This window comes from Gorilla gorilla, chromosome 6, assembly GCF_029281585.2.
Source record: "Gorilla gorilla gorilla isolate KB3781 chromosome 6, NHGRI_mGorGor1-v2.1_pri, whole genome shotgun sequence".
Lineage (NCBI taxonomy): Eukaryota > Metazoa > Chordata > Mammalia > Primates > Hominidae > Gorilla > Gorilla gorilla.
In genome coordinates, this window is record NC_073230.2 from 87505432 (window position 1) to 87533321 (window position 27890).

The 27890-nt window shown below is 57.5% G+C and overlaps 3 protein-coding genes across 6 annotated transcripts; 2 read left to right on the top strand and 1 right to left on the bottom strand.

Annotated features, from left to right (window-relative positions):
* Positions 1-633: 633 nt before the first annotated feature.
* Positions 634-13923, top strand: NAT16 (N-acetyltransferase 16 (putative)). Of its 2 annotated transcripts, none has more exons than XM_055392961.2 (5): positions 634-957; positions 6190-6595; positions 7572-7796; positions 8442-11171; positions 13844-13923. In XM_055392961.2, the coding sequence occupies exons 2-4, from the start codon at positions 6194-6196 to the stop codon at positions 9012-9014; spliced, it is 1200 nt and encodes a 399-aa protein (XP_055248936.1). In that variant the 5' UTR covers positions 634-957; positions 6190-6193; the 3' UTR covers positions 9015-11171; positions 13844-13923. The 2 variants fall into 2 exon arrangements, with proteins under 2 accessions (XP_055248936.1, XP_055248937.1); XM_055392962.2 differs by lacking the exon at positions 634-957 and adding an exon at positions 1401-1897.
* On the top strand, positions 13844-18551 carry VGF (VGF nerve growth factor inducible). 3 transcript variants are annotated; one of them, XM_055392960.2, is made up of 2 exons: positions 13844-13921; positions 16208-18551. In XM_055392960.2, the coding sequence occupies exon 2, from the start codon at positions 16228-16230 to the stop codon at positions 18067-18069; it is 1842 nt and encodes a 613-aa protein (XP_055248935.1). In that variant the 5' UTR covers positions 13844-13921; positions 16208-16227; the 3' UTR covers positions 18070-18551. The 3 variants fall into 3 exon arrangements, with proteins under 3 accessions (XP_055248935.1, XP_055248933.1, XP_055248934.1); XM_055392958.2 differs by lacking the exon at positions 13844-13921 and adding an exon at positions 15563-15697; XM_055392959.2 differs by lacking the exon at positions 13844-13921 and adding an exon at positions 15746-16085.
* Positions 18552-19786: 1235 nt separating this feature from the next.
* On the bottom strand, positions 19787-26775 carry AP1S1 (adaptor related protein complex 1 subunit sigma 1). The gene is made up of 5 exons (XM_031012691.2): positions 26579-26775; positions 24321-24499; positions 23612-23720; positions 21883-22020; positions 19787-20544 (listed from the first exon to the last, which is right to left on the bottom strand). Exons 1-5 carry the CDS (start codon positions 26579-26581, stop codon positions 20497-20499), a joined length of 477 nt encoding a protein of 158 aa, XP_030868551.1. The 5' UTR covers positions 26582-26775; the 3' UTR covers positions 19787-20496.
* Between the last annotated feature and the right edge of the window lie 1115 nt (positions 26776-27890).

The following is a 27890-nucleotide window of genomic DNA, read 5'->3' on the forward strand; positions in this document are numbered from 1 at the left end:
CCCCAGCCACCAGGATCAGCGTGGGGTGCAGCGTCTCCTGCGTGCAGAGGTCTGTGTGAATGTGCCTGGGTGTGCGCTGTGTACCTGGAGGTCTTTCTGCCTGCTGTCCCGTGGGGTACATTGTGGATTTAGGGGCCTTGTGCACCCGGGGAACCAGGGTGCTCAGGCACCCACGCAGTGGTGAGAAGATGGAGAGGTCTTGGCCTCCCTCTGCCGTTTTTAGCCTTTCAACTTCTGTCTTTTGATGTCTCTTCCCCATCCCGGTGTTCTAGGGTTTCTGATTCCCTCTATCAGTTTCCGGGGACGAAGGCTCGGAGTCCCCTTCCCAGCCGCTCTTATAATGGAGAGAGGAGATTCCATTGAGGGGTGGCTCCTGGAGGAGGGTGACTTCAGGGCAGTGGGGGACCCCCGGACAGAGAACGGAGGTGCTGGGCTTGGGGTGGGGAGATAACTAAGCCAGCAACACCAGCATCACCACCACCAAAACCCGAGACACCACCATCCTCAGTCCCACTCCCCAGCCGGGACACAGGGCGGAGTCTCGCCAGTAGGGCTTGAGGTCACCCAGCTGCCCAGGGCGCACCCCGACCCCCGGCCCCGCCAGCAGGGCACGAGTCCGCTCCGGATCCGTCCCGGGTTTCTCCCGCGTCGCCGGGGTCTCCGCCCCTCGAAGCTGCCGCCGGAGCGTCGCCGGGGGAGCCACGCGTGCCACCAGAACCCCTGAACCGATGGGCGCCCCGGCCCGCGTCGCCAACGGAGCTGCGGCGCTGCCCCAGCGCTGACCGACGTTCGAGTCGGGCTCCGACAGCGCGGCCGAGTCCCCGCGCGTCATCCTCCTTTGACTCTTGGGGGCTCCAAAGGGACCTCTCTCTTGGCACCGGGGGTGTCTGCGCCCGCCGCCCGCCCCGCTTGGCTTTGCGGCATCTCGGTCCTGGCTCCAGCTCCGGCTCCGGCGAGGTAGGGGGGCGGCCGGGCCTGGGGAGGGGGCTAGCGTGCTCCTCCACCGCAGAATGGGGCAGCAGAAGGCCACCGCCCCTCAGGGGGACCAAGCGGCTGCGCCCTCTTCTGCCCAGCCCCTCCCAGTCCGAGGACCCAGAAAACTGAGTCAGAGGCTGCGCTTCAGGTGTCCAGAAGCGCTCCCCCGCCCCCCTCTGTTGCCATGTCGCTCCCACCTGTCCCCAGGGTCCGGTGCCCAGGGGAACCCCCGCCAAGCAGATCGCTCCCTTTGCAATCTCCCTCTCCCCCACGCCCAAGCCCCCAGTCCGGTATAGAGGCAGAGGGAAGACCTTCACTCGGGAAGACCCTGCAGGACAGCCCCCCTCCTCCACTACTGTGGCCCTCTGGGGCCCTCCCCCCATCCCCTTTGGCTGGGCCATCTTCCTCGGCCCCTGCCTCTGCCCACCCGCTAGGCCTTCTCTCCCGCCCCCACTTCATCGCCTCTCCCCTGTCTCTGTTTCCAAGGTTGTTCTCTTACAGCCTTTTTTCTGACTTTCTTTTCCCCTTGACCCCTTCCCCTCCACGGATCCCCGCCCCCCATACCCCGGGGCGAAGGGGGTGTGTCACGCTCCTTTCTATTTACAGTGTCCCAGGGGAGGGGGTGCGTGGTGGATTTTTTTTTTTTTTTCATCTGCTGGGCCCAGAGTCACGAGGTGTCATGTCTGTGATTCGGTGTCGAAGCCTCCTCCCGCTTCCCTGCCTGTCCCCTGCGGCCGCATCTCCTGTCCGCTTTTGTCTGCTCTCTGCCTCCATTCCCGTCCTTTTCGCTCTCATCTTTGGGCGCTTTGTGCAGCTGCCTTCTTTGTCTCCGCCTCTCCGGCGACTGGGCTCTCCCTTCCCTCCCTCTCCTCCCTCCCCCAGTGTCAAGAAGCCATCGGCCTCAAGGGCATCGATATTTCAGGTGTGTGGGGTGTGGTGGGAGTGGGGTGCGGGTGGGTGGGCTCCCGGCATTCCCAGCTCTGACTCCGATCATGCCCAGCTATGACTCTGATCACCCCCTCCCCAAAGAGATCATTCATATTTATGAGATTTAAAGAATGTCCCCAAGGATGTGGGGATAGACGTGAAGAGAGAAATGTTATTCCTCTTTTTTTTTTTTTTTCTTTTGACGGCGTTTCACTCTTGTTGCCCAGGCTGGAGTGCAATAGCGTGATCTCGGCTCACCACATTCTCTGCCTCCCAGGTTGAAGCGATTCTCCTGCTGAGTAGCTGGGATTACAGGAATGCGCCAGCACGCCCGGCTACTTTTGTATTTTTTTTTTTTATTTTATTTTTTTTTTTTTTTAGTAGAGAGAGGGTTTCTCCATGTTGGTCAGGCTGGTCTCCAACTCCTGACCTCAGATGATCTGCCTCCCTTGGCTTCCCAAAGTGCTGGGATTATAGGCATGAGCCACCGCGCCCGGCCAAGAAATGCTGTCCCTCTTTTAGGAGGGCGCTTGGTCCAGGAGATACCTGGACTACATTTCTGACAGTGCCCTGGACTCACCAGCTGCCTCCGCCTCTGCCTAGACATCTGATGAGAGTTAAGAGTTCCACAGAGCCAGGCTGGAGGGTGCTGGACTGGAGGGTAGGAAGTGGTCAGCATGTGAAGCAAGGGTTACAGGCTAGCCCACAGCTTTGGCTTGGCCTGGAGTCGCTGACCTGTTTTATTACTCACCTCCTCCAAGGTTTAAGGACCTGGGAACCTTTGTTCATGTCCCCCAAAATGGAACAGGGGTAGAGGTGGTGCCTGGGTTGAAAGATGGGGGATGCATTGGAAAGTTCTTCCTTCCCCGTGTCTCTGGGAACTCCCCACGTCCACCCCTACCCTTACCTCCCACGACAAACGACCTTATCTGAGACGTATAAATGCCATTTGGAAAGGGTCTCCCCACTGTAAGCAAGGGAAGGAGACTGGAGCCAAATGTCTTGAATGAGTCAGGTGGGTTCCAGTCTACCGGTTGCTCACAACTTATCACCTTTGGGTATAGTGAGGGTATTGCTGGAAGCACCACTGAACCACTAGCTTGCATTTTCCTGGGACCCATGAACAGCTGGTTCATGTTGCCTGGAGCTGCAGATGGAGTCAGGAGCTAACTTGCTCTTCTTTGGGACCCATTGTCCTCAGAGTATGGTGCAAGAGGTCTGGGGCTTGGGCTGGTTCCAGGCATGGAGGCTTGTGTGTTGGCATAGGGATTGCTGACAGTGTGGGCCAGACAGTGAGGGAGTTCCTAGCAACCGCATCTCTGGTTCTTCATCAGCTTATCCCACCTGGGCCCTTCAACTCCTGTTCAAGGACCCAGTAGTTCCCCTCCTTGCTCTTCAGGCTGGGGTCAGAGATCCAGATACACTAAAAACAGATCTTGGCCGGGCATGGTGGCTCACACCTAATATCCCAGCACTTTGGGAAGTGGAGGTGGGAGGATCACTTGAGCCCAGGAGTTCAAGACCAGCCTGGGCAAAATAGTGGGACCCCCATCTCTACAAAAAATTAAACATTTTAGAAAGTAGCCAGGTGTGGTGGCACATGCCTGTAGTCCTAGCTACTCGGGAGGCTAAGGTGGGAGGATCGCTTGAGCCCAGGAGGTTGAGGCTGCAGTGAGCTATGATGATGCCATTGCACTCCAGCCTGGGTGACAGAGCAAGACCCCGACTCAAAAGAACAAAATAAAATAAATAAGCAACAACAATAATAATAAGAGGTCTCCCCCCTGGCCTGGAAGCCAAGGAAACTTAACTTTTAGCCTGGCTCTGCCCAGACTGAGTCACCTCGGGCAAGGCTCTTAATCTCCTTGATTATGAAATGAATGGGTTGAGCCTGATGGTCTCTAATGGCCCCAGCAGAGGATCTAAATCCTCTGAGCCTGGCTTCCTCCTCTCTGATAATTCTGGCTCCATATCCAGGTAATCTCCAGGTGTTGGAATCAGATGAGAAAGAATCAGAAAACAAAGAGGGAGATAGAACTCTTGTCTTGAAGCTTGGTTTGTATAGCAAGCATACCGCGTTTAGGCAAGCTCTGTTTATGGCTTGGAAGTGCAAACCACTCCTTGGTCCCACTGCTGGTCAACCTTCCCCAAACCTAGGTAAGACTTTTGTTAAAAAAAAAAAAAAAATTCCAGTTAAGTCAATAAGTCAATATCACCCCCACAGAATAGCTGGTCTGTGTGCCCTTGGGATGTTGGTTAATGAGGCTTAATGTAGGTTATCTGAGGTGAGCATTATCATTGGCTGAAAGAGAGAGGGGGGATTTGATTGGTTGATTTGGCTCATCTGGAAGAGACAGGCCCAGAAATAGAAGTCGCTGGGACTTGGATAGGGGGCTTTCTCTTTCATTTTGGTGGAGCTCTGACAGAACACTTTTCAAACAATTCCTAGTCCTGGAGTGGACGGAGCCCAAGTCTCCCTATGGGGAAGAGGGGCAGAAGGAAGGAAAGGGGCGGGGGTGGGGGACGTTGACTGGCTTAGAAAGAATGGTTTGACATTTTCTTCTTCTTCTTCTTTTTTTTTTTTCTTCAGACAGAGTCTCACTCTGTTGCCCAGGCTGGAGTGCAGTGGCTCAACCTCGGCTCAGGCTCACTACAACCTCCACCTCCCGGGTTCAAGTGACTTTTGTGCCTCAGCCTCCCTAGTAGCTTGGATTACAGGCGTCCACCACCATGCTTGGCTAATTTTTGTATTTTTGGTAGAGATGGGGTTTCATCACGCTGGCCAGGCTGGTCTCGAACTCCTGACCTCAGGTGATCTACCCGCCTCGGCTAAGCCGCCATGCTAGGCTGGCTTGACATTTTCTAGTGGAGCTATCTATCTTGCTTATATTTGAATGTGTATGTCAAGAGGTGGAGGGGGGGGGGACGGGGAACTGGGGCAGCAATATGGAGGATATTTGGGGTCTACACCCTCCCCCTTTGCCCTGGCTGGGATTGTAGTTGGTAGTGGCAGGAAATGGGGTGAGGGTGAGTCCTCCACTGTTCTCTGGGAACTTTCTTGTGGACAGAGGGGTGACAGTGGGAGTTTCTTTCTCATGTTGTCCTTGCAGAGGTCTTAGAGAGGTGATGGGATCCTTGAAGGAGTGTGCCTCTTTTTTTTTTTTGACACAGGTTCTCTCTCTGTCACACAGGCTGGAATGCGGTGGTGTGATCCCGGCTCACTGCAACCTTTGTCTCCTTGGCTCAAATGATCCTCCCACTTCAGCCTCAGAGCAGCTGGGACTACAGGCCCACTGCACCACCATGCCCAGCTAATTTTTTGTATAGACAGAGTCTCACTATATTGCCCAGGCTGTTCTTAAACTCCATGACTCAACCAATCCACCTGCCTTGGCCTCCCAAAGTGCTGGGAGTACAGGCATGGGTTTCCGTGTCCAGCCTTCTTTTTTTTTTTTTTTTTTAAACTACCCCCAAGTGCCTTTTTTCTTTTGCCTGGGTCCCTGGATCTGGGGCTGGTCTATGGGGATCTCACAGGGTTCTAAGTTTCTGACTGTTAGGGAGCATCCCATAAGAGTGGGGTGGGTAGAGCTGAGATTTCTGGAAGCTGGTGGAAAGAGGGAGGGAGCTGGGAGACCTCCACTCCCAGGGTCTGTGTGGACAGCAGAAAAGAAAGGGTGTGGGCCAGGTACAGTGGCTCACACCTGTAATCCCAGCACTTTGGGGGGCCAAGGTAGGAGGATCTCAAACCCAGGAGTTCGAGACCAGCCTGGGCAACGTAGTGAGATCCCTATCTGTTTTTTAAAAAAATAAGAAGAAGAAATGAAGAAAGGGGCCAACGTGGTGGCTCACACCTGTAATCGCAGCACTTTGGGAAGCTGAGGTAGGAGGATCACCTGAAGTCAGGAATTCAAGATCAGCCTGGACAACATGGTGAAGCTCCGTCTCTACTAAAAATACAAAAATTAGCCAGGCATGGTGGCACGTGCCTGTAGTCCCAGCAACTCAGGAGGTGAAGGCAGGAGAATAGTTTGAAGCGGGGAGGCAGAGGTTGCAGTGAGCCGAGATCGCGCCACTGCACTCCAGCCTGGGCGGCAGAACGAGACTCCGTCTCAAAATAAATAAATAAATAAATAAATAAATAAATAAATAAATAAATAAATAAAAGAAAAGAAAAGAAAAAGAAAGGGTATTTGTGTAGGAAGGGGCATTAGGACCGTTTGTGTGCAGGGGCCCAGATGTGGAAACAAAGGGGCTGATCCAGGTGCTGAATTCTCTTTTTTTCTGCAGGGTCATGAAGCTGGAAGCCAGCTGTGGCACAGCAACCTCAGAGGTCCCTAAGCCGGAAAAGAAGACTGCCCGAGATGCAGAGCCAAGCTCTGAAACCCGGCCACAGGAGGTGGAGGCCGAGCCCAGGTCGGGATCGGGGCCTGAGGCTGAGGCTGAGCCCCTGGGGGCTGAGTCAGGGCCTGAGGCCAAGGCCGAGTTGTCGGGGGCCGATCTTGGGTCAGGATCGGGGCCTGAGGCTGAGGCCGAGCCATTGGACTTCGTGGTGGCCACGGAACGGGAGTTTGAGGAAGTGCTGGCCATCTCGGGGGGCATCTACGGTGGCCTGGACTACCTTCCTAGCCGCTACCACAGCTGGCTCCGGGACCCCGACCGCACGGTGGTGCTGGCCAAGCGCAACGGAGGCGTGGTGAGCCCGGGGGCAGGGCCCAGGTGACATGGGGTGAAGCCACCTGCGGGTGCGTGGATCTTAGGAAGAGAGGGATGAGAGCTTCTCCCCAGCCTTCGTCCGGAAGCTGAGGAAATAGAGCCTGCTTTGGGACCTAAGTGCAGGGCGTGCAGTGCGGATCCAGGGGCTATGTCAGTGAGGGTGGGGTGGAGGAGTCCTAAAGCAGAGGAACCAGAGGGACAGGTGAGCGTTTGAAAGTTCGAGGATCCACCGGAGGAGTTTCTGGGGGGTAAAAGCAAAGGAGGTGGGGAGCAGGAGAGAGAGGGTAGGCTAGGGGTGGGAGCAGGAAGAGCTTAGAGTTGGGCTGGGGGAGGAGCTAAGAGGAAGTGGGGCGTGGCAAACTCCCGGGGGAGGAGCCAAGGAAGGGGCGTGGCGAGCGGTCCGGAACTTGACACACTCGGAGCTGGAGCATCTCAAGAGGTGGAAGGGGCCGGGCGCGTCGGCTAACTCCTGTAACCCCAGCTCTTTGGGAGGCCGAGGCAGGAGGATCACTTGAGGCTAGGAGTTCCAGACCAGCCTGGGCAACATGCGAGATCCCTGTCTCCAAAAAATAAAAATAAATAAAAAGCCGAGAGTAGGGGTGCGTGCCTGTTGTCCCAGCTACTAGGAAGGCTTGGGGGTGGAGGGGATCTCTTGAGCCCAGGAGTTTGAGGCTGCAGTGAGCTGTGATCGCACCACTGCGCTCCAGCCTGGGTGAGGAGACCCTGTCCTAAATTTAAAATAAATAAAAATAAAAAGGTGGACGAAGCCCCGGCGAATGACTGTTCTGCCGGCTCTGTAATCTGAGGCCCAAGTGCCGTGCCACCCCAGGCCTGGCCTGGTGCCCGGGTGGTGACGCGGAGTGCTCAGCGTGTGGGAAGAGGAGAGCCCAGTGAACCGACAGCCCTGGCAGGGGCGCAGGCGGGGAGGGCCCCGCGCTAACGGCCTCGGTCCGCAGATCGCGCTGGAGTCGGTGAACGTGATCGACGCCGGGGAGACGGCGCTGGTGGAGGGGCTGCGCGTGGCGCCCTGGGAGCGCGGGAAGGGCGTGGCCGGGCTGCTGCAGCGCTTCTGCTCGCAGCTGGTCAAGAGACAGCACCCGGGGGTCAAGGTAGCACGGCTCACCCGGGACGACCAGCTGGGCCCCCGGGAGCTGAAGAAATACCGCCTAATCACCAAGCAGGTGAGAAGGACAGGGAGCTCGGATGGCTGGGCCTCTCTGCTGGGGCGTACGGGGAGACCCTCCCCACCCCCAGCAGAACACGGGCTTGCTCTCTCTCTGGGCTTTACCGAGTGGCGCGGCCCATGAGCCTTGCCCTGGGACTCCCAGTCCCTACCAGACCCTTTGACCCAGGGGAAGTCAAACTCCCGACTCCCAGCCTGAAACCCTAGTCCTTACTTCCCAACTTCGGGGACCCTGCCACCGCTAGGATCCTGCCTCTGTTCAGGGACCCAAGCCATCTCCTCTGAGCCTTTGTCCTCCCTCTGCTCCTCCCCAATCCTACTGACTGATCGGCCTCCCTGGCTTTCAAGTCCCTGGAGACCCGGGGACCCGTACCCTCAGTTCCCTGGCTACTCCATACTGATCCCACCTCTTCTTGGGGATCCACGTATTGGGAGCCCGTGCCCCTGGTCCCTGTCTGGTACCCTTGAAACCCAGGCTTTCCCATATCCCACTCGGCCCGGAGCCCTCACGGTCGCTCCTCCAGAGGGACCCAGGTGGGAGCCCGTGGGCGCGAACGTGGGAGTGAAGATGCCTGCCGAGAGGCGCCGGGCTCGCCAGCCCTGCTGCGCCCCCGCTCCCCGCGCTCACTCATGCCCCCCGCAGGGCATTCTTTTGGTCCGATTCAACGCGTCCGCGCTGCTGGCCGGGCTGGGCGCGCGGCTGGCGGCGCTGCGGACCTCTGGCACCTTCTCGCCGCTGCCCACCGAGGCCGTGTCCGAGGCAGGCGGCGACGTGGCACGCCTCCTGCTGTCGCCCTCCGTGCAGCGCGACGTGCTTCCGGGCGGGACCATCATCCAGGACTGGCAGCCCTACCGGCCTAGCGAAAGCAACCTGCGCCTGCTGGCGGCCAAGGGCCTGGAGTGGCGCGTGGACAGCCGCGCGCGCCCGCGCGTGCTCACGCTGTGCACGCGCCCCTTCCCCATCCCGCACGGAGGGGACGGCACTTGGCGCTATCTCAACATCGACGCCTTCGGTAGCGACGTCGCGCAGGTGCAGAGCCAGCTGCTGTGGCACCTGCAGCGCCAGGCCCCGCGCCTCGTCGGCCTCAACGTCATGTGCCAGCTCTTCCTGGAGCCCCAGCTGTGGTCACAGCTGGCTGACTTCTGCCAGGTCGGGCTGGGGCTGGAGCTGGTGAAGGGTTATACTGAACAGTACCTGCTGGAGGCCGACATCTGAGGCCTCTCCTCTGGCGGGGAGGGGGAAAAAGACCCGCCCCCTTCCGCAGTTTCCCCAGCCAGCCTCTTTCCTGCCATTTCCGACGCTGCGTCTCCTGGGAAGTCCCCTCTGACTCCTGCCCTCCTGCCCTTACTGGCGCAGGTCCCCCCACTCTGCCCCTTTTCCCCTTACTATCTTGCCTCTAGCTCCCCCAAACACCATTGCCCATTCCCTGACCTGAACTTGCGGACTATTAGGTGTGGGGTGGGGGTGGGGGCCTTGAGCTGCTGTTATCCACCCTCTGTTTTTCCAAAGAACTGGTCCCCGCACAGGCTTCAGAGTCCTTCCTTCCCTCTCCATCACCTCACCGGGGGCGTGAACTCCCCCTTTCCTGGCTTCTCCCTTCTGCCCCCTCGTGGGTGGAAGCACTCAGGAGTGTGTGGGATGCCCAGCCTCGTTCCCGAGCGCAGCCGCCCAATCCGCGTTTCTTTTCTTCCTTCTGCCCTTTCTAAAGCCCTAAAAACTGGTCCTGCACTGCCCTCCCCACCCCAATCCCCTCCCCCTGCTCAAGCTTCTGGTGCCAGAGATCAGTGCCCTCTCCCCACTTCTCTCTAGCCCCTCATCCTCATCCTCTCTGGATCTCTACGACGCTTAACACCGCAGTGCCCATTTTTCTGTCCCTGTTTTCCTTCCCATCACCAGCCCAGTGTGCAATCCAGAGAGAGAGAGTGATACTGTAAAATGAAATGTATTTAGAATGCTCCCCCATTTGGGTCCTTGTTCATCTGGTGATGCGCTTTCTGAGCCTGCCTCTCTCACTGGGGTTTCCTCCTGCTTTGCACAACGTTGCTATTTCGCAGGCTCCCCCGTGCCCCAGCTCACCCGAGCGGTGGGGGGGAGGGTGGTGGTGGGGGTGTGTGTGTGGTGTGGTTCTAGCTGGAGAGTTTGGTACAGTGGAGGGCAGGTCCCTCAGCCTGGCATAGGGGCTGTCTCCTGATTCCAACCAGGCCGCCTTCTAGTGCAACTGGAATTCCCACCTCCTGGTATTTCTGGACACCACTCCCTTTCTCTGGATCATTTTTGCTTTTAGAACTTTGAGAGTCTTCTATTTAATTGCAAGTAGTAACAGCTGCATCTGCACAGCGCTGTCTCCAATACTGGTTCCCCACATCAAAGGCAGAGGGAGAAAACAGAAGGCTGGGAAAGATCAAAGTGACTTCTAAGTCATTCAAAGTAGCTAGGAGCCTCCCAGGGAATAGAACCCGGGTGTCCCAAGCCTAGAGCATGACCTAGAACTTCACTCTGTGGGATGATGTTAGCTTCAGCTTCTTGTTGGGCAATGCATAGGTGCTAGGAGAATGTTGACAGTGAGTTCGGGGTTCGCTGGGGATGGGATCCGAGATGTGGGCAGAGGTGGACACCAGCAGGTGGAAGAATGTGGACAAGGTGGGGGGTGGGGGCAGCCGCCGCTTCGCCACTTTCCGCAGCTCTGGTTTTGCTACTGTGCTGCTCTCCTTGGGTGCATCCTGTGCCTGGCCACGCTGCCACCCTCCTTGTCACGGTGACCACGATTGTATGACAATAAAATGGACCTTTTGGCCACCCTCTGTGTCTGTTTCACTTCCCAATGGGGAGAAATGAGACACATTATCTTCCCCTTTCCCCAGCAGCCTGTATCAGAGAGGATCTCTAAGCCCTGTGGCAATGGGGCTAATGACTTCCCGGGGAGAGGGGGGAGGTGGAGAGGGGTTCTGAGGAGGGCTGCTGGCTGTGCGCCCCTACCCCACCCCTGCCAAGCGGAGGAAAGAAGCCGCTGCTCAGGATCGAGGTGGGCAGCAGCACGGCCTCCTGACTCGCCCTGGGCCTCGCTTTTCCCTGGACCTGGGAGTCGGCTGCTACCCAGTTCTGTGAGTTCTTCTCCCAAGTCCCACTTGGCATCCAAGACCAGCTTCCATCAGCCAGGATCCAGGCATCTAACCCCCAGTTCCAGACTTGCCCGTGGCCAGCCGGGATCGCTTTCCCCTTTTCTAGGTGGGCAACCGGTGATGGGTGGAGAAGGTGGAGAGAGCCTGGGCACCGCCCCCGCGGAGCCAGCTCTGGATCGGCGGAGACTGCGATCCCCCAAAGTAACACACGGGGGCGCCAGGACGTGCGCGGACGCGGGCAAGGCAGCACAAGGTGGTTTTCGTCCGTGTGAGTGTGTCCGTGGGCGTCTTTGTGTGTCTGCGTTTCTGTACATGTGTGTACGAGTCAGGGGGTGTCTGGGTGGGATGGATTCGGGACAACGTGCCTGGTGTACCCCAGAATCAGGTACCTCAAGTGGTTTTTTTTCTGTTGCTTTTTGATGAGGACGATGCTTGATATGTTACTATGTGCGTGTGGACGGGGAGGCAGGCGACTTGTGTGTATTGTCGAGTGTGCACAGCGCAGCCTGTGAGTCCCTGCAACCGCGTCTTGGATCTCTGAAGTCGCATTCCTTGAGGGTTTTGGCGCCCCTCCCTCCACCTGGTAAAAGGAATGAATGAGAACACTTAGAGCACACCTCCATTGCCCTGCACACATCTCCAGCCTAGGTCTGGGTAACTGCTAGGCTAGGTGTGACATTGTGTTTGTGTAAGTGGGTGTGTCTCCGAATCTCAGTGTGATTCTGTAGGACAGTGTGTTATGTGTGTGACAGGTGGAAGTTGAGGGAGGCTGGTTCAGGATGACAGAAGTGGTTTTCTTTCTCTTGGTGGATACCACCTTGATGGTGTGTGTGTGTGTCTGTGTGTGTATTTGTGTGTGTGTGTGTGTATTAAGTCTCTCCAGTGGCTCTCTCTTCGTGTCTCTCCCCATCTCTGTCTCTTTCTCTCTCTCTTTCTTGGTGACTCATCTCTGCGGCGTTGCCCTCCCCCGCTTGCTGGGTCTCCCCTCCCCCACTCAGGAGTGGGTGGGGGTCTGAGGGCGAATGGGACCTCGGGACTAAAAATCAGGGTGGGTACCCCCTTCCCATCACTCATCATTCCAGACCCTCCCGTAGCCCCCAGCCCACCCCTCAGTCCCTTCCCCAGGACTCCCCAGCTCTGGGATGGGGAGGGGATAGGGCAAGAGTGTGTTCTAAATGGGGCAATTTTCAGGGGGCCTTCAGCATCTTCTGTAAGTTCAAAGTGGAGACCCCTTCCCCTCTCATAAAGTGCCCCCTCCCTGCCTGCCCCTCCACCATGGCTGACGCAGTTAAAGGCTGCAGAGGTGAGTCACCGGTTGGGGGGAGGGGGAGGAGAAGAGGGGAACGGTGAGCTTCGGGGTCCACAAGCCCCTGCTCTCTCTCTCCCAGACCTTCTCAGGGAAAAGACCCAGTGCTCTTCCCCACTCTCCCGGTTTTCCAAATCTTCAGCTTGGAACCCTACGATGCTGGACCCCATCTTCTCCAGCTACCCTCTTGGAGGGAGATTTAGAAACAAATACAAAGAGAGATGATGGATTCACACAAACAAGTCATAACCAATACCAGGCATCCCCAACTAGGTCCCCATATGGGCTCTGCCTTTTCCAGCACTCTGTCTCTCCCAGTCTCTTCAGTTCTCTTTCTTTTTCTACTGTCTCCCTCCTTTCCCTATCCCAAGAACCTGTGCCCAGTCCAGAAGCCCCTAGAGGCAGCAGGGTATGAAGGGCACAGCTCACCCCTAGTAGAGGGGAGTAGTGTGTGAATGAGCTGACCCAGGTAGGGAACTGGGATGGAGGGAGGCAGAAACAGAATGAGTCCAGAGACCATGCAGACAGAGTCAAGACCCAGATTGTGGAATCTCCAAGCCTTTGGTGCCCCAGGCATTCATATCCACCCCGCTCCCTCACAACAGGACGACTGGAGCCTTGGGGATGCTGATTTCTGAGAAACTCTCCTGGGCTTGTGAGCTTAAGTGGAGGAAGGGAGGGATGTGGAGTGGGGGCATGTGTGTGCTTACACACACATTGTTGTGTACCACCAAGCCAGGCACACTTTTTGGACACCAGCGGATGCCCAGAACTGGGTGTGCTCAAAGACTCCAAACTGCATGGGCATACAGGCATGCAGAAGAGATTAAAAAAAAAAACCCAACACACACACACGCGCGCGTGCACACACACCCACACCTGGAAGCAAACACAAACACAGCCACACAGACTGGAATAGAACATCACATAGTTAAATTGGAAACACTACCATGCCCATCCACTCTTGATCTGATTAAATACACAATTGCTTCCCCCCATTCCCTTTCTTTTTCTCCCCGCCCCGGCCATGTATCTCATTCATCTCCATACACACATAAACACACATGCACAAGCCTTGTACATGTACACGCAGGTGTGTGTGCATACACAAGCCAACAGGCAAATACAGTTTCTCCAGGTGCCTGTCTTCTCTCATCTTGCAACTTGGTCTCTGATCCCCATCAGCCACTCAGTCAGCCCCCTTGGCTCCCTCCCTCCCCTCTCCCTTCTCTCTTGGATGGCTTCCCCTCCCCCTCTCCAGATGTCTGAGCCATCTCTCTCTGATTCATCCTCCTCAGGAAGGTAACGTGACCCCCTCCCCATCCCACTGCTCTCTGTATCCAGGCTGGGAAGATGAAGGGGAGATGGGGGCGGGGAGAGGAAGGAGGGGAGGCCGTGGTTAGTTGTGCGTGGGGATGGGAGGCATTGCCTCGGGGTCTCCTACCCCCTCTTTTCCCTCCTTTCTTTGGAATCTCCACTGTCACCTTGGTTCTCAGTTTTTTTCTCCTTTAGCCTGCTCCTTCTACCTGTTCCAGATCCCTTCATTCCTTCCTCCTCCCCTGCCCCCATCTCTTCTCTCTTTTCTCCCTCTCCACTCCTCCCCATTTCTTTCCCCGCAGAGCTGATGGGCTTTCTTCTGGGAAAGTCGAGCCACTGATGGAAGCGAGAAGCCACTGCTGGTTATAGAGAGAAAGCACGTGAGTGTGTGTGTAGGGAGGGGGAGGTTAGAAGGAGGGTCAGTGCCAGGAAGAGGTGAGGAGGGGGGCGAGGACCGTTTCTGAAAGAGTCTCTAAGACCCTGACAGACAGCCCTGACCTCGGTTTCCAGAGTATCAGGGTGCGGGTGCCCTGCGTGTGCCCACGAGCACCCCTGTGTCCGCAGTTCGTGTGTGTCTGGCGTGTGTCATTGTCATTCCCCCCTTCCCTGCCCACGCCCCCGCACCGCTCTCTGCCAGCACCGCAGCCCCCTCCAGGCTTCCTCCCTCCCTCCCCTTCATTCCTGCAGTGGCTGCCCCCCTGCCACCCTCTCCTCTCCCCTGCCCCCTCCCCATTTCCGTCCTCCCCCCCACCCCCGCCCACGGCTGGTCTCCCTTCACCGGACCCAGCTCTCTGATGGATTCTCTTTGCGCAAATCTGTGCGTCATCGCCCCCCACCCCCGGAACCTCTAGCTGTCCAAGCCCCCAGCCCCAACCTCTCTGGCAGGAGATACGGTCGAAGGGGCTGGTGGCAGAAAGGGGCTATCTCTGACGTTGCAGGTCCCCCTCCCATCGCGTTCAAACCTTCCCTTTAAGCGGTGGAGAGAGCTGGAGTTGAGTCACCCCCCCCCCCCCCACCTGCGCAACCCCCTCCCCACCTGCTCTGGTCTCGCCCTCCAAACGTCCTTGGGGGAGGGGAGCGGCAGGAGGGAAAGCGACTGGGGGAGTGTGGGAAGAGATGGGCCGAAGGGGGCACAGCGGGGGGCCTTGACACAAGCGGCAGTCAGGGGACAGAAGGACAGACACACCTTTTTCTCCAGACACAGCACGGGTCGTGAAACAGACACGACCCAGAGGCACACACATCCTCATTCTTTCCCTTTTCTCTTCCGACTCGGACCCTTCCCGATGGGATTACCAAAACCGCAAGATCCACCCATCTGCCCCTGTCAGGGGGCTGCCACCCGCACTTCCGATTCGCGGACAGCGCCCGCAGGCGTGCAGGTCTGTCCCTCTGCACTCAGGTTCACGCCGTCCTTGGGCGCGTGGTCTCGGGGTGGGGAACCCGGCCCCCTGGTCGGCTCTTGAATCTTTATCCTTCCCCTCCCCAGTATTGATCTCCCACTGGTGCCCAGTCAGACGCTGGGACTACCCTTTTTCTATTCCACTCAGCAACGCGGGCTCCATCCAGCAGCTCCAAGTTGCTCTGCAACCCACCCTCCCGCCTTCCAGCGCCTCTGCATCCACCCTTCCATTCATTCTCCCATTCATTCATTCATCCTTTTCTCCTCGTCCCTCCTTCATTCATTCATAGCCCCCCGCCCTGCCCGCTTCAGCATTTCATTCATTCATTCATTCATTCATTTCCCGGAGCTCGGCTAGCGCACACCCCTTCAGCCGAAGGCCCCAGCGCGCAGGCGCAGGCCGGGAGAGGCAGGCACCCTCCAATCGTCGGGCGTCCTTCCTCCTCCGGGCGGCCGCCCGCTTCCCCATGAATGAACATTGACGTCAATGGGGCGGGGCGCGCCCACGTGACCCCGCGCGCTCCCCTTTATAAGGCGGTGGAGGCGCGGGCGCTGTCCAGCGTGCTGAAGCCGGAGCGAGCTAGCCGCCCGGAGCCGCGCCGACCCAGCTGAGCCCAGCCCACGGGACGCCAGACCTCGACCGTCGCTCCTACCCCGGCCACCGCTCGGAGCCGAGGCGGACGCGTCCCGATCTTCCCCTGTCCCCACCCTGCCCCGACCCTCCTCTCCACCTCTCGCGTCGTGACACCAGCTGGTAAATACTCTGCTGTTCGTCCCTCAAACCCTCGGCAGCCAGCCGTGGGCGTGAGGGAGGGTTCTCTCTCCTCTCGATGGGGGTGTTGCAAACACAGCGGGGAGCCCTCTGGTAAGGGTCCCCGGTAAACGGGGGAGTCGCAGCTTTTTCTCTTGCTGCTGAAGTCGCCCACGCACCATCCGGGGAGTCCTACGGGGAGGGAGCAGAGATTTTTTTTTCCCCCATATTGCTGCTGCTTAGTACGTGGGCGATGGCAGTGAGATGGCTCAGGGAAGGGGGCGAGGAGGCCCTGGGTAAGCGAGGGCTTCGGGGGTTATTTTCCCATTCACACGGCTCCAGAGATCGGCACAACATCTTCCTCCTTTGCTCCTAAACGTTCCTCTTCTGGGTAAGGTTTGGGGGATCAGGGAAGCCCCGGGTTTCCTGCTGAAAGGTGGGGGAAGGGAACGTAGACCTAGAGAGGGGAATTCTTACAGAAATCCTCTTTTTTTGGTCCCTTCTATTTTTCAGTCTCCGGCAGCCCCTTGGTCATGAAAGCCCTCAGATTGTCGGCTTCCGCCCTCTTCTGCCTTCTGCTGATCAACGGGTTAGGGGCAGCACCCCCTGGTCGCCCTGAGGCGCAGCCTCCTCCTCTCAGCTCTGAGCATAAAGAGCCGGTAGCCGGGGACGCAGTGCCCGGGCCAAAGGATGGCAGCGCCCCAGAGGTCCGAGGCGCTCGGAATTCCGAGCCGCAGGACGAGGGAGAGCTTTTCCAGGGCGTGGATCCCCGGGCGCTGGCCGCGGTGCTGCTGCAGGCACTCGACCGCCCCGCCTCACCCCCGGCACCAAGCGGCTCCCAGCAGGGACCGGAGGAAGAAGCAGCTGAAGCTCTGCTGACCGAGACCGTGCGCAGCCAGACCCACAGCCTCCCGGCGCCGGAGAGCCCGGAGCCCGCGGCTCCGCCTCGCCCTCAGACTCCGGAGAATGGGCCCGAGGCGAGCGATCCCTCCGAGGAGCTCGAGGCGCTAGCGTCCCTGCTCCAGGAACTGCGAGATTTCAGTCCAAGTAGCGCCAAGCGCCAGCAGGAGACGGCGGCAGCAGAGACGGAAACCCGCACGCACACGCTGACCCGAGTGAATCTGGAGAGCCCGGGGCCAGAGCGCGTGTGGCGCGCTTCCTGGGGAGAGTTCCAGGCGCGTGTCCCGGAGCGCGCGCCCCTGCCGCCCCCGGCCCCCTCTCAATTCCAGGCGCGTATGCCCGACAGCGGGCCCCTTCCCGAAACCCACAAGTTCGGGGAAGGAGTGTCCTCCCCCAAAACACACCTAGGCGAGGCATTGGCACCCCTGTCCAAGGCGTACCAAGGCCTGGCCGCCCCGTTCCCCAAGGCGCGCCGGCCGGAGAGCGCACTCCTGGGCGGCTCCGAGGCGGGCGAGCGCCTTCTCCAGCAAGGGCTGGCGCAGGTGGAGGCCGGGCGGCGGCAGGCGGAGGCCACGCGGCAGGCCGCGGCGCAGGAAGAGCGGCTGGCCGACCTCGCCTCGGACCTGCTGCTCCAGTATTTGCTGCAGGGCGGGGCCCGGCAGCGCGGCCTCGGGGGTCGGGGGCTGCAGGAGGCGGCGGAGGAGCGAGAGAGTGCAAGGGAGGAGGAGGAGGCGGAGCAGGAGAGACGCGGCGGGGAGGAGAGGGTGGGGGAAGAGGATGCGGAGGCGGCGGAGGCGGAGGCAGAGGCGGAGGAGGCGGAGAGGGCGCGGCAGAACGCGCTCCTGTTCGCGGAGGAGGAGGACGGGGAAGCCGGCGCCGAGGACAAGCGCTCCCAGGAGGAGACGCCGGGCCACCGGCGGAAGGAGGCCGAGGGGACAGAGGAGGGCGGGGAGGAGGAGGACGACGAGGAGATGGATCCGCAGACGATCGACAGCCTCATTGAGCTGTCCACCAAACTCCACCTGCCAGCGGACGACGTGGTCAGCATCATCGAGGAGGTGGAGGAGAAGCGGAAGCGGAAGAAGAACGCCCCTCCCGAGCCCGTGCCGCCCCCCCGTGCCGCCCCCGCCCCCACCCACGTCCGCTCCCCGCAGCCCCCGCCCCCCGCCCCCGCACGAGACGAGCTGCCGGACTGGAACGAGGTGCTCCCGCCCTGGGATCGGGAGGAGGACGAGGTGTACCCGCCAGGGCCGTACCACCCTTTCCCCAACTACATCCGGCCGCGGACACTGCAGCCGCCCTCGGCCTTGCGCCGCCGCCACTACCACCACGCCTTGCCGCCTTCGCGCCACTATCCCGGCCGGGAGGCCCAGGCGCGGCGCGCGCAGGAGGAGGCGGAGGCGGAGGAGCGCCGGCTGCAGGAGCAGGAGGAGCTGGAGAATTACATCGAGCACGTGCTGCTCCGGCGCCCGTGACTGCCCTTCCTGGCCCCGCCACCGCGCGCCCCCGCCGCGCGCGCGCGCCGGCGCCCCCCTCCGTGTTGCCCGCTCCCCCTCGGTGTTTGCATGCGCCCCGGCCCTGCCCCTTGGCCCTGCCCCCGTCCCCGGGCTGCGTCGGGACCTGCCAGACCCCCCCTCCCGGGTCCTGAGCCCGCACTCCCAGAGCTCACCTGCGGGTGACCGGGGGCCAGCCCAGGAGGGCGGGTGGTTTGTGCGAGTTCCCTTCCCACGCGGGGCCCCGGCCCCATCAAGTCCCTCTGGGGACGTCCCCGTCGGAAACCGGAAAAAGCAGTTCCAGTTAATTGTGTGAAGTGTGTCTGTCTCCAGCCCTTCGGGCCTCCCACGAGCCCCTCCAGCCTCTCCAAGTCGCTGTGAATTGACCCCTTCTTTCCTTTCTCTGTTGTAAATACCCCTCACGGAGGAAATAGTTTTGCTAAGAAATAAAAGTGACTATTTTATTAGGACTTTGTTCTCGGTTATTCACCCGTCCCCTTGGGCCTGTGTGGTCCTTCCCAAGGGGCGGTGAGGGAAGCGCCAGCCACAGTCCCCATCTCCTCCTGCTTCCTGCCCCCAAACTAAGGCGAGGGGTAAGTGGGGAAAGTCCTCAAACTGTTTTCAGAGGAGGAGAATGTGGCTCGCACCCATTAAGAAACCCGAAATTCCACTTCCAGATTGGAGGCTGGTGGTAAAGTCATCTTTCCCCAGGGCTTGACAGAGAGAGGCCCAGCGGAATGCAATAAAAGAGCCAATTGTCTGCGATCAGTCCAGCGACCTCTGGTTCAAAAGAAAAAGGCGACCCGCAGAAGGTGCCACAGCTCTGGGTGCCAGTGGGCTCCTTTTTCCCAAGATCCTGGGGCCTCGCGGGTAATGCCGGAGTTTCCTGTGTTCACCCTCCCACCTCCCTCCACTGATCCCTACATTCCTGGTCCTAGGTACTTTGCAAGAAATACGGGGAGGAGGGAGTGGCAGCCACAGAGACACGCTGGCTAAGGCCACTTCTTAACTTTTTTTTTTTTTTTTTGAGACAGGGTCTCACTCTGTTGCCCAGGCTGGAGTGCAGTGGTGCAATCACAGCTCACTGCAACCTCGACTTCCTGGGCTCAGGTGATCCTCCTACCTCAACCTCCTGAGTAGCTGGGACTACAGGTGTGCACCATTATGCCCAGCTAATGTTTGCATTTTTTGTAGGGATGGGGTTTTGCCAGGTTGCTCAGCTGGTCTGGAACTCCTGGGCTCAAGCGACCTGCCCACCTTGGCCTCCCATCTTAAGCCTTTTCTAATCGCAGGTACTTGTGAACTGATTCAAATAAAACTAAACCGGGCAAATGAAATCACCCACAACAGACCCGCATCCTGAAGAGTTGCTCCTCCTTCCATAAAGGCAGCTCAGGGAGTTGGGGACAGCCCGTTTGGAGACGCTTTGGGCATAAAAATCCGTTTAAGGTAGGGTGGCCAGATAAAATACAGGAAATGGAAATCTGAAATTCTAGATACACAACAGATGCAGTTTTAGAGTTAAGTGTGTCCCAAACACTGCATGCAACACATTTATCCCTAAAATGATTTGTTGTGTATCTGGAATTCTCATTTAACTGCGTGCTCTCCATTTCTTCCCAAGGCTGGCAGGATCCCCTTGGCCTCCCGATGATGCCAGCAGCCCTGCCTTCCTTCACAGAGCCCGAGGCCAGCAAAGTCCAGAAATGCTTTTCCTTTTATTTCAGAAGAAAGGACATAAAGGCAGACACTTCCCCCTCCCCCTCCCCGCCCCTCCCAGCTCCTGCCTCACCCAGAACTGGAGTGAAAGAAGGCCAGGACCAGGGTCCCATAAAGCTCGCCCTTCCCCCAACCCTTCCTTCCCTCAAAGTGGCAAGGTTAGAAAAAAATTAACTATGTTGTTCCTCCCTGGCACTGGATAAAGGCCCCACTGCAGCCAAGGAGAAAGAGGGGGGTCCAGGCTCCCCTCCCAGGCAGAGAAGCTGCCTGGCTGGCTAGGGGGAGGGTGGAGGTAGGTTATGGGACAGAGAGGACAAGAAGTGCCCTGAACACCTTTTCCCTTTAACCTGACATATTTATATATTTACAGTTATTAGGGAGGGAAGGACGTCTGGGGTGACATCAGTTCTGCAAAGGCAGGGAATAAAAGCCAAATAGCACCCCCATCTGGGTCACATTTTCCTGCCTCCTAACTTCTAAAACCTTCAGTGGGAAAAGGGGAAAGTGCAGGTAGGGGGTGGAGGGAGGGAATGTTTGAAGGGCCTGAGCCCACAGCTCACTCCGAAAGAAGGTGAGGCAGCAGAGGAGGGGCAGCCGAGTCCCACCAAGAACAGGGCCCTGGGCAGAGGAGAAGCAGCCGTTCTCGCCATGCTGCCAGGACCCCATCGCCACGCCCCGGCCCAGCAGGGGCTATGCCAAACCCATCTCCTCCAGCACACTCCGCGGCGACTCATCCTCCTAAGGCAGAGACAGACAAGAGGGTGACGCAGAGACACCAGGAGAGGCCGACAGGGTGGGCAAGACAGCAGTCACGAGGAAGAGTCAGACGGGGGAGGCACAGACACGGGGGAGGGGGAGAGAAGCCAATGTGAGCCCAAGGCCGGACCAGTGAGCCCTTCATGGGGCGCCCACCAGCCTCCCAGGGCCAGCCCCAGAGCCAGCCAACAGTGGCAGGGGGGGTCCAGGTCGAGTCCGTCACCACCCAGAGAACCCAAAGCCAGGACCTTGGTAAGCAGGGGCCCCGCCTTGACACCTGGGGGTAAAGGGAGTGAAGCCGGGACAAGGAGGTGGGGGATCTTTCTGGGGCCCTGGGGGGTACAGCTGACTGGGTCCTGTTTTTCAGAGTGGGGAAAAGGCAGAGGGAGGTGAGTGCCAGGTCCCTGAGGGAAGGTGAACCAGGCTGCAGGGAGATGCGTCATTAGGGTCTGAGCGCAACACTGGTGACACGATGGGTGTGTGTGCCAGGGCATGTGTGTGTGTGTGTGCCAGGGTGTGTGTGTGCGTGTGCGTGCGTGTGGGAAGGTGAAGCTCGACCAGTGAGGTGGCAAGTTCAGTTCTGCCCTCTCTCCCACTGCAGAGATGAGCCCTCCCTCGCCCCCCATCTCTCCCCCTCCTCAGAGCCAGCTCAGGCCGGGCTCGCTCATCACTGCAGATTCCGGTGACTCATCTCCCTGCACCAGGGCTCGGTGATGGCACAGCAGAGAGGGGGCAGGCAGTAATGGGGTGAGGGCGGGGGCGCTGGGGAGCAGGGAGAACCAACATCCAGGTGCCCTCTGCCAGCCCCCAAATCCCCATAGCCTTTTCCTCCTGAGACGCAGAGGCTTTGGAGTATGTGTGTGTTAAAAAAAAAAAAAGAAAAGAAAAAAGAAAAAAGAAAAAAAAAAAGAGAGGTGGGGGAAGAAATCAGGGAAGAAAAGAATGACCTACCAGGTGCCCCTTCTCCAATTCTCCAAGCAACCCTTAACTCCAGAGCAAACCCTTAACCCTTTGGTGTTAAGCCTTGCTCAGAGAATTGGACAAAGGAGACTGGGTGGCCACGAGACATCTGGGGGCTTGGGAGAAGGACAGAGCTTGGAATGAGGGGTGCACAGGTGGGCTATCTGCCACCCTACCTCCCACCCCATGGGGTCAGGGCTTGAGAGTAAGCTGGAGAGCTGGGCGTGGTGGGGGTCAGATACCACAGGGAGGGGGGGCTCCTTGGCGACGGTGGGCAGAGCAGGCAGGGCGTCCAGGGGAGGGAGGACCCTGTCCGCCACTGTGCGCTTCCTGCTCCTCCTCACTGTCCCTGGCCCGTACCTCCTGCAGTAGGTCAGCCTGCTCGATGGCTTTCAGCACACTCTTCTTGGAGGTGTCCTGGACGTCCCCCCCCATCAAAAACTCATCCAGGATGAAGTAGGCCTTCTCAAAGTTGAAGATGATGTCCAGCTCACACACCTGGGAGGGCGGGGAGAGGCTAAGTTGAGCATGGAGGGGCAACTGGAGCCACTTCCTTTTCAAGACCGTGCCTCCCACCTTGGGTTCTGCCCCCATCCTCCAAGCCTTAGTCATTGGTCAGCTTTTTCAGTTTTTTTGTTTCGTTATTTTGTTAGAGACAGGGTCTCTTGCTCTGTCGTCCAGGCTGCAGTGCAGTGGCATGATCACAGCTCACTGCAGCCTCAAACTCCTGGGCTCAAGTGATCCTCCTGCCTCAGCTTCCTGAGTAGCTGGGACTACAGGTGCATGCTATCACGCCCACCTCATTTTTAAAATATTTTGTAGAGATAGGGTCTTGCCATGTTGGCCAGGCTGGTCTCGAACTTCTGGCCTCAAGTGACCCACCTGCCTCAGCTTCCCAAAATGCTGGGATCACAGGCGTGAGCCACCACGCCTTGCCTTGGATCAGTTTTTTTTCCCTCTTCCTCTTGCATCTTTCCTCCTGATCATGAAACATTAGTTGCCTTATCTACCTTTGTCTATGGTTCCCCTTGCCTTCCCCCCAAAATCTGTGACGTTCTTCCCACCAAAGGCTGTGGTAGCCCCGCTTCCTGGACACTGTGGGGCAGGGAAGGAGGGAATTCTGGACCACGGGGTGGAAGACTTGAGTTCCAAGCAGGGCTCTGCCACTAACCATCTAGCTAAACAAGTCATGAAACATCTCTAAGTCTCAGTTTTCTGGCCTCAAAAATGGGGATACCAACACCTACTGCTAGGATGGGATAAAGAGCAAACGAGAGGACGCAAAAGCACTTTATAACACAAATTATGGAGTTACTACTACGCCCCATCTAAGATCTGAGCTGTCCCTCAGATAAGTTAATTCAGAATCTCTGGGAGTGGAACCTGGACATTGCCATTCAAAAAAATTCTCCAGAAAACTCCAATGCAAATCCAAGATCAGCAACCAGTGATAAAAATCTGAATATGGGGCTGGGTACAGTGGCTCACGCCTATAATCCCAGACTTTAGGAGGCTGAGGTGGGAGGATCACTCGAGCCCCAGAGTTAGAGACCCAGCCTGGGCAACATAGCAAGACCTCATCTCTAAAAAAAAAAAAAAAAAAAACAACAAAAAAAACAAAAATTAGCTGGGCATAGTGGTGTGCACCTGCAGTCCCACCTCCTCAGGGGACTGAGGCAGGAGGATGGCTTGAGCCCAGAGGTTAAGGCTGCAGCGAGCTACGATTGTGCCACTGTACTCCAGCCATAGGCGGCATTCCTCCAGGTGACAGGTGAGACTGTGTCTCTAAAAAAATAAAAATTTGAACTAAACAAAACATCTGAACTTGGTCTCTGTGTGAAAAGTCCGAGCTAAGCTCTAAGTGGAGATTAAGTGCCTGATCCTGCCCCCACTTTCCCCACTCAAGGACGATTATGGGACATGGTTATTAGGCTTAAAGCTTAAAAAGGGAAATTAATTACTGTTCTTACTGCTCCAACTTCACCTCTCCCCTGAGACTTCCAGGGCAGAGACTGGAGGGGCCTCAAAGTTTGGTGGATTACCAAAGGGGATTGCTGGGAATGGAAACTGGTGGGCAGAGGAGACTTACACTGCCAAAGTATTTGTCTAAGAGCTCCACGTATCGGTGGATCAGCTCCAGTGTGATGAGCTCATTGTCTTGGCCCTCGATGGCGCAGCAGAAGTAGAGGCTGGCATATCTGCGGAGAGGAGCACATGAGACATCGCTACAAGCTTGCTTCAGGACCCAGGCATTCTGGTCTCAAACCTCTCACCAGCCTGGGGGTGGTCTGTGCCCTGGCTGGCCACAGGTGAGGTAGCCCTAGCGCATGTAAAGAGTAAACTCACCTGCCTCTTTGTGCTGTCTTAAAAACATGCAAAGAACGCATGCTTTTTCCTTCCTGCCCTCTGACCTCCTAAGTTTGACTCAGCAAAAACCTGAGCCAAGTAATTTACCTGCTCCAAGGAGAAGGAACCGGAAAGGGTGTGTGTGTGCGTGTGTGTTAGGAAAAGTAGGGCAGGACCTTTGACTGCAAGGGACATGCGCAGTGGGGCAAGACAGGGCCCAAAGGGACACATGAGTGAGGCAGGTGTTGTGCGTGAGCAAAACCAAGTGGTAAACAAGAACTTCTTTAAGAGTTTGGGGAGAAAAAAAAAAAAAGGAAGCTGACATTCATTACTGTCCTCCAGATGTCCTCAGCTCCCAGGTCTCCCTGACCTAAGGGACGACCATTTCTCAGACATTTTAACCCACTGCCCAACTTGAATCTAGGCAGGTCTGAAAGTAGGCGGGGAGTCACCTCTTATAGACAACTTTGAGGTCCCTCCACTCCAGGAAGCTGCACATCTTGGGCTTGCGAGCCAGGACAACCTGCATAAGCTCGCGCACCATCTTCTTCCGTTCCTTGTCCGAAGTGGCCAGGTACCATTTTTGCAGCCGCAGTTTTCCCTGCCGGCTGAATAATAGCATGAACCGCATCTGTGGGGGATGGGAGGGCAGAACCGAGGGTAAACACACATTCCCCAAACTTATCTCCAGCTAATTCTTCTCTACTTTCTTCCAACATCCAGCCCCTTGCTCTCAAGGCTGCGTGTTTCCACCAGCAGGGGGAAGTCAGAGCTTCTGAGTCTGTCAGCTGGGTTCAAATCCTGGCTCTACTAGTTATGCAAGGCCTTGGGCCAATTACTACTGTAAGTCTCTGGGCCTCAGTTTCCTTATCTGTAAAATGGACATCGTACCTGCCTTGCACAGTTGTTAGGTGAGACTAAATGAGTTGATATATGCAAGTCCCTAGCACAGGCAGGCAGTATAACATGTTAGCTATTATTATTATTATTTTTGAGACAGAGTCTCTCTCTCTGTCATCCAGGCTGGAGTGCAGTGGTGCAATCACTGCTCAGTGCAATCTCCACCTCCCAAGTTCCAGCGATTCTCCTGCCTCAGCCTCCTGAGTAGCTGGGATTACAGTCACGTGCCACCACGCCCGGCTAATTTTTGTATTTTTAGTAGAGACGTGGTTTCACCATGTTGGCCAGGCCCTGGTCTCGAACTCGCGACCTCAGGTGATCCACCCACCTAGGCCTCCCAAAGTGCTGGCATTAAGGCATGAGGCACTGCGCCCGGCCGTTAGTTATTACTATTATTACCATGATTCCCTGACCTCTTGCTATCTGGTCTGCTTTCTAAAGGTAAGTAAAATGCCTAGCACAGTGACAAGACGACAGTAACCGACGCCAAAGAAATGCCTGTTCTCTTCCACCCTCTCTCTATCCATCACCATGCTGAAATCTGGTATTTTGTCCCTGGAGAAGCTACCTCAATTTTCCACCCCATCATAGCCATAAGATCTTAATGATCTCCCAAACATATCATCCTCCAGTGCCAGGCCTATGCCCAGGGGTATCCTCCTCTGTAGTATGTATCTCCAACACCACACAGGGTATGGAGATGCCCAAATCCTATCTTCCTCTCTGCAGGCACCCAGGCATTTGGTCTTCGACATTTCTCTTTAACTTTTCTTCCTTTTAGGGTGCCTCCTGCTAAGCGCCCACTCCTCCCCAGACACCAGGTGACCAATCTCCCTCAGTTAGGGCCCCGCCACCCAGGGGGTTCCCCTAAAAGAATGTCTGCAGAACAGACAGCAAGCTGGGTCAAGTGGGATGGAAGACAGAACCCTCACTGCCCAGTGTACCCCAGCTTCCCAGTTCCAGGGGGTCTGGGCCACATCCTGGAGTCTTCTCCTTCCCCTAGTAGCTCTTCTATTCATGGACATGCCCAGGCTTGGAATCCCTGGGTGTGTGGCACTATACTAGCTTAGTAAGTGAAAAATCAGAATTCAGGAGAACTGATTTTTTTGGTGGAGGGGAAAAGAGCGGCGCTGGGGAGCCTTCTGCGGCGCTAAGACAGGGGGGTGGGGAGCAAGCAGGAAGACGGAAGGCCTGGATTCCGGAAAGAGAGTGGGATGGGGGGCAGAGAGCCCCGGAGCCCGGGATCCCAAAGCCTGGGTCCCTCAGAGAAAAACCACGAGTCCACTTCGCTTCCCTACCTGGGCCCAGCCTCTAGGCAAGCACGGCCACGAACCCAGTAGGGCGCTCCCTTTTCCGACCCGGAAATTCCCCTCCCACACCCCTCTCCCCACCCGGGTCCCCGCTCCCGCCTGTGCAGCCCGGGAAGGGGGTCTCGGTGACCGGTGACCCCCGCTCCCTCCCTCAGCAAAGAGACTCCCGCAACCCTCTGCTTCGGGCGGCTTCCCTGCAGCGGGGATCGAGGGACCCCCAGAGGCCAAGACCAGAGCGCCCCTCCCGGCTCGGGACGGCCCCGCCGCCCCTTCGTCAGCCCCCGCTCGCCCTGCAAATGCGCCCCCTCCCCGCCCCTCTCCCGAATGCCACCTTCCCCTCTTCCTCCCGAGCCCGGCTCGCCCACCCGCCGAGGCAAGGGAGGCCTCTGAGGACCAGAGGGAAGACAGGGCGGTTCACCCCGAGGGCGGCCCCCGAGGACCCCCGCAGGTGCAGCCCACGCCCCTCGCTTCCCCCTCCCCTCCCTCTTCGCACAGCCTACCATCCTGCAGCCTCCGGCTCGGCGCGTCCCACTTCGGCCACCGTAGGCGCCAGTCCCACTCCCTTTCTTATCCTTTCTCCGGCTTCCCTCCCTCTCGCCCGAAGCCCCGCCCCGTCCCGCCCAGGCTCTGACTCCCGGCGCGCCACGCACTGCGCAGGCGCCGACGCCGCGGGGAGCGCGGGCGGGGCTGGAGGCGGAGAAGCGGAAACCATGGCAACCAGGTCCTTGACTGCAGCTTCTAGGAGCCTGGTCGTCATGGTAACGCGGCTGTCCTGTGGACTGGTTGGAGGATGGGGGAGGAGGACAATGAGGTCCTCGCGCTTTGGAGCCTTGTGGGGCAAAAAGGCGGGAAAAGGGGTGAGAGGTGAATGGGACGATCATTGGAGTTCGAAGCAGCAGGCAGGACTCCTGGAAGGGGAGTGGGCCGTGAAAAGGGAGCAGGGTGGGAATTAAGTGTAGGGGAGGAGGAGTGACCTGGAAAACAGAAAGACAAAGGGTCATGAGAAAAGTATAGAACCCAAGCTAAATATCTATTGAAAGCGTGATAGACACACCCCTCTAGTTTTTTTCTTTTTAGAGACAGGGTCTGGCCGCGTCACCCAGGTTGGAGTGCAGTGGTGGGATCGTGACTCTCTGCAGCCTTGAACTCCTGGCCTCAAGCGATCCTCCCGCCTCAGCCTCCTGAGTAGCTGGGACTACAGACGCACACTGTCATGCCCAGCTAATTTTTAATTTTTTTTAGTAGAGACGGGGGTCTGACTATATTGCCCAGGCTGGTCTCGAACTCTTGGGTTCAGGAGACCCTCCCGCCTCGGTTTCCCAAACTGCTGGGATTACAGGCGTGAGCCAGCGCGCCTGGCTTCTGATCTTACAGTAAGAGAAATGTGTAGAAAAAGAAAGAGAAAAGGAGAGGCTGCTATAAAAGGCATGTAAGGAGAAGGGGGAGGAACGTGAATTGAGGCAAAAGGGGAAGAAATAAAGAGCGTCTTAAAAGGTTAACTTGGGTCAAAACTCAAAAAGGGACAGATGTCACCCAAATCTCAGTGTGAAGATGAGGTGGATGTACGTTATAATATGGGCTTTTAAACTGAATGTGTGTGTGTGTGTCTACGTGTTACTGGAAAAAGGGGTCCCGATCCAGACCCCAAGAGAAAATTCTTGGATCTCATGCAGGAAGGGACCCAAAGCAAGTCGCAGAGTGCGATGAGAAGAGAGAGTTTATTGAAAGCTACACCCTTACGGAGTAGGGCGTCCTCAGAAAGCAAACAGAGGAACACACTGTCTTAAGTTTTTCTTTTTTTTCTTTCTTTTT